The sequence below is a fragment of the Echeneis naucrates genome, chromosome 7, assembly GCF_900963305.1.
Source record: "Echeneis naucrates chromosome 7, fEcheNa1.1, whole genome shotgun sequence".
NCBI lineage: Eukaryota > Metazoa > Chordata > Actinopteri > Carangiformes > Echeneidae > Echeneis > Echeneis naucrates.
The window spans coordinates 4,593,060-4,596,149 of NC_042517.1; the positions used below are offsets into that span (position 1 = coordinate 4,593,060).

General features: G+C 41.2%; 1 protein-coding gene across 1 annotated transcript in view; it reads right to left on the reverse strand.

Annotated features, from left to right (window-relative positions):
- The window catches only part of uckl1a (uridine-cytidine kinase 1-like 1a), an 8,546-nt gene extending 5,725 nt beyond the window's left edge, over nt 1-2,821 (reverse strand). Inside the window, exons 1-6 of the mRNA XM_029506373.1 lie at nt 2,737-2,821; nt 2,246-2,317; nt 1,912-2,101; nt 1,753-1,814; nt 759-775; nt 1 (exon numbers count right to left, since the gene is read on the reverse strand). The exon at nt 1 is cut by the window's left edge and continues 98 nt beyond it. Of these exons, the coding sequence (XP_029362233.1) occupies nt 1; nt 759-775; nt 1,753-1,814; nt 1,912-2,101; nt 2,246-2,275 (300 nt within the window). The 5' untranslated portion in view covers nt 2,276-2,317; nt 2,737-2,821. The remainder of the gene's footprint in view (nt 2-758; nt 776-1,752; nt 1,815-1,911; nt 2,102-2,245; nt 2,318-2,736) is intronic.
- Between the last annotated feature and the right edge of the window lie 269 nt (nt 2,822-3,090).

The window sequence follows — 3,090 nt, forward strand, 5'->3', positions numbered from 1 at the left end:
CCTGAGAGTGAGAGGAGGGGTTCATGTTAGTATGACTGCTGTAAGCCACAGAAGAAAGTCTGCAATTCACTTTGTGTTCCTGTTCAGCGATTTGTTCCCACGTGACAGACAGTGAAGTGAATCGATTACAGGCAGCAGCTGCCCAATTTGAGATTTAACACAATAAATAATCGTGTTGTTTGGTTGAGTGTAAAAATCTGGTTGGTGGGTTTTATCGGAAAAGTAATTGTTTCTACGAACGCCACAATAATTTACAGTGTATATTTACTTCACAAATTTAATTCAGGACGAATCAGGGGGCTAATTAATTGTTGCTTCGACGCAGAACTAGTTAAATACAACAAAAAGTCTATTATAAAATATAATTCCAAAGCAGCAGATGCCATGAAATTAAGATTTTATGTGTTATTTTATTCTGAGAATGGTGAATGGATACAGAGAGCTCTCTCTTTTATCATGTATGTCTTGAGTTATTTTTTAATGATAGTTCTTTTATCCCATTTCCTATGTTTTGTGTTTTTTGTGTCTTATACACATGTTCGACGTCAGGAAGACGTTATCCCTGTTGTAACCCTGTTACAATTCAGCGACTAGCAGGGAAGTAACTAACTAAATAAAGCAGTCGGACTTCATACAATGGAGGCATATGATTACAACCAGAGAGGCTGAAGGTTCAGTGTGTATAAATTACTAATCCTGCAGCACCAATAAGTGAAGCGCAGCCACAGAAGGCGAAGTTAAAATATGTATCAGCGTACCTGACACTGAGCTCACGCTGCATAAAGAGATGGTGGGAGAAACACAGTGAAATGGGGCAACAGAATGGAGACACAAGAAAAAGAGACTTTCAAGGATAACAGAGGTGGTATTCAATATTTCTGTCATTTCTACCAAGTCTTACAAACACACTAATTATTCTAATTTTAATCAGCAATGAAAAATTTCCCCAACCAAGCTGTGAAAATGCACAACAAATATATAATAAAAAAAATGTAAAGAATGTCCTAAAGCAGATGACTATTGTCATTTTTACCAACTGGCCATCAAACTTGTGATGATGAGTATTTACACCAGCAGAGAGTGTGTGACAAAATATATTCAGCTCAGATGGCATAAAATCCATCTCTGACTCTTTTGACATTTACAAACAGTGAGACGGACTGAACATCCATATCTGAGTCCAAAGTCACCGAACTAACTGTGACATTGAGTATTTGCAGGCGGGGACACACAACAAGATGTTTTCCTACCAGCTGATGTGTTAAAATAAGAACTTCAAAAGGCATTTTTGAGTAATCTGCCTTAGACAGCGGTGTCAGTGTTAAATAAAATGTGACCCACAGAACAATTTTAACCTCTTCTTCCAATTCTTACAGAAACATTTATTCCTTTAATTGATGTTTAACAGAAGAAAATATTTTCCATGATGTTTTTTTACATGGATGTTTGTCTTCTGCAGGTGCAGCAAAAACTCTCAGTAAGGAGTAAAAGCCAAATTTCAGTAGAAATTATATGGGGATTAAAAGGACTTCAGCCCTAAACAGATTCAGATTTGAAAATAATGGCACTGAATTCCCTCAGAACAAGCTTGCTGGTTTGTTTTTGGACAATATAGAATATCACCAGACTTTATATCCCGTAAAACAGGAGCCACATCAGCTCTGATTTCGTTTTAACAGTTTGGCTCTCAGTCTCTGTGTTCCTGCTTTTGGACACATGCTGCTGCCAACCTCTGCTGTGCAGTACACTCACCTCCTCCAGCTGGCTGTGAACATGCTGTACTATAAGATCAATGGCCACCATGTTCCCTCCACCTTGATAGGAAAAACAGTAGAGAGACGTTTAGCAACGTTTGCTGTTGTGTTATTTGAAGGAAAGCGATAAAAGCCAAAGGAAGTTTTGCTTTCCCACCTCTTGGCACAACGATATCAGCCAGCCTCATGGTGGGCTCTATGTACTGCTCAAAGGCCGGCTTCACAAACTTGTTGTATTGCTTGATGACGCCTTCAATGTCTCGTCCACGCTCTGTGATGTCCCTGCGGAGCCGGCGGACTAGCCGAATGTCTGAGTCTGTGTCCACAAAGATTTTCATATCCAGGAGCTGCAGGTAGGCAGAGCAAACAGTCCTGAACGGTTCAATAACGTTCACTTCAACAAAGCAGCCACTCAAACAATACCCGGTGGTGATTACTTCACTCAAAGAGCCTTCAAAAAGAAAAAAGCAGGAAGAAACTTAATGCCTCACCTGAAGAAGTTCTTTGTCTGCAAAAGACATAATTCCTTCAAATATGATTACGCTGGCACCGTATAAATTTTTCTGCATGAAGAGGACAAAGGGACAAACCAAGAGGCTTCAAAGCAGAACACAACTTCAGTCCAGTTTTTATATTATATTATGGAAGCTGTAGAAAGAAGCCAAAGACGCCTTTTAGAGGAAAACTGAATGTAAACGGGGGATAATGGTGGACAAATGGTGGATATTTGAAAGAGCTACTTAAATATATTCTCTGCTGCTTAACATGCTTCCTTGCTGGGAGTAGGTGGAGGTGAGTGAGCTACAGTCGTCACTGTGTGTTCAGGGCTCGAGGCAACGACATGACCTCGGAGCTGTTGATGGGACAGTTAGCTATGCAGCAAATCTGACTGAGAACTTCTCCGTAAACACCAGGCTATTTTCCCGCCATGACAGGACAGCTCACCCAATCTTTCTGTCGTCTGTGCGTGGTGAAATCATACACTGGGATCTTCACGCTCTTGCCCTGCTTCAGCTTTCTGAGGGTGGTGACCAGCAGCTCACAGTCAAACGCCGCGGGATGATCGAAATTATAGTCGTTGCTCGCTGCCAGGGCCTGCTCCTCCGGAGATAAAACCTGTAAAACAAAGCAGATTAACTCTCAGATTCACTGGATGCTGCTGATAAGGCGCGCTTGAAGATTTCAAAAGACGAGTTAGACATTTTGGGAAACCCACTTTGTTAGGAAGTTAGATCAAAGATTGATAGCGCTCTCATAGCTGAGTCTTAAGTACAGAGCCAGAGCCAGGAGGTGATTAACTGAACTTGGCACACAGACAGGAGGAGGGAGAAACAGG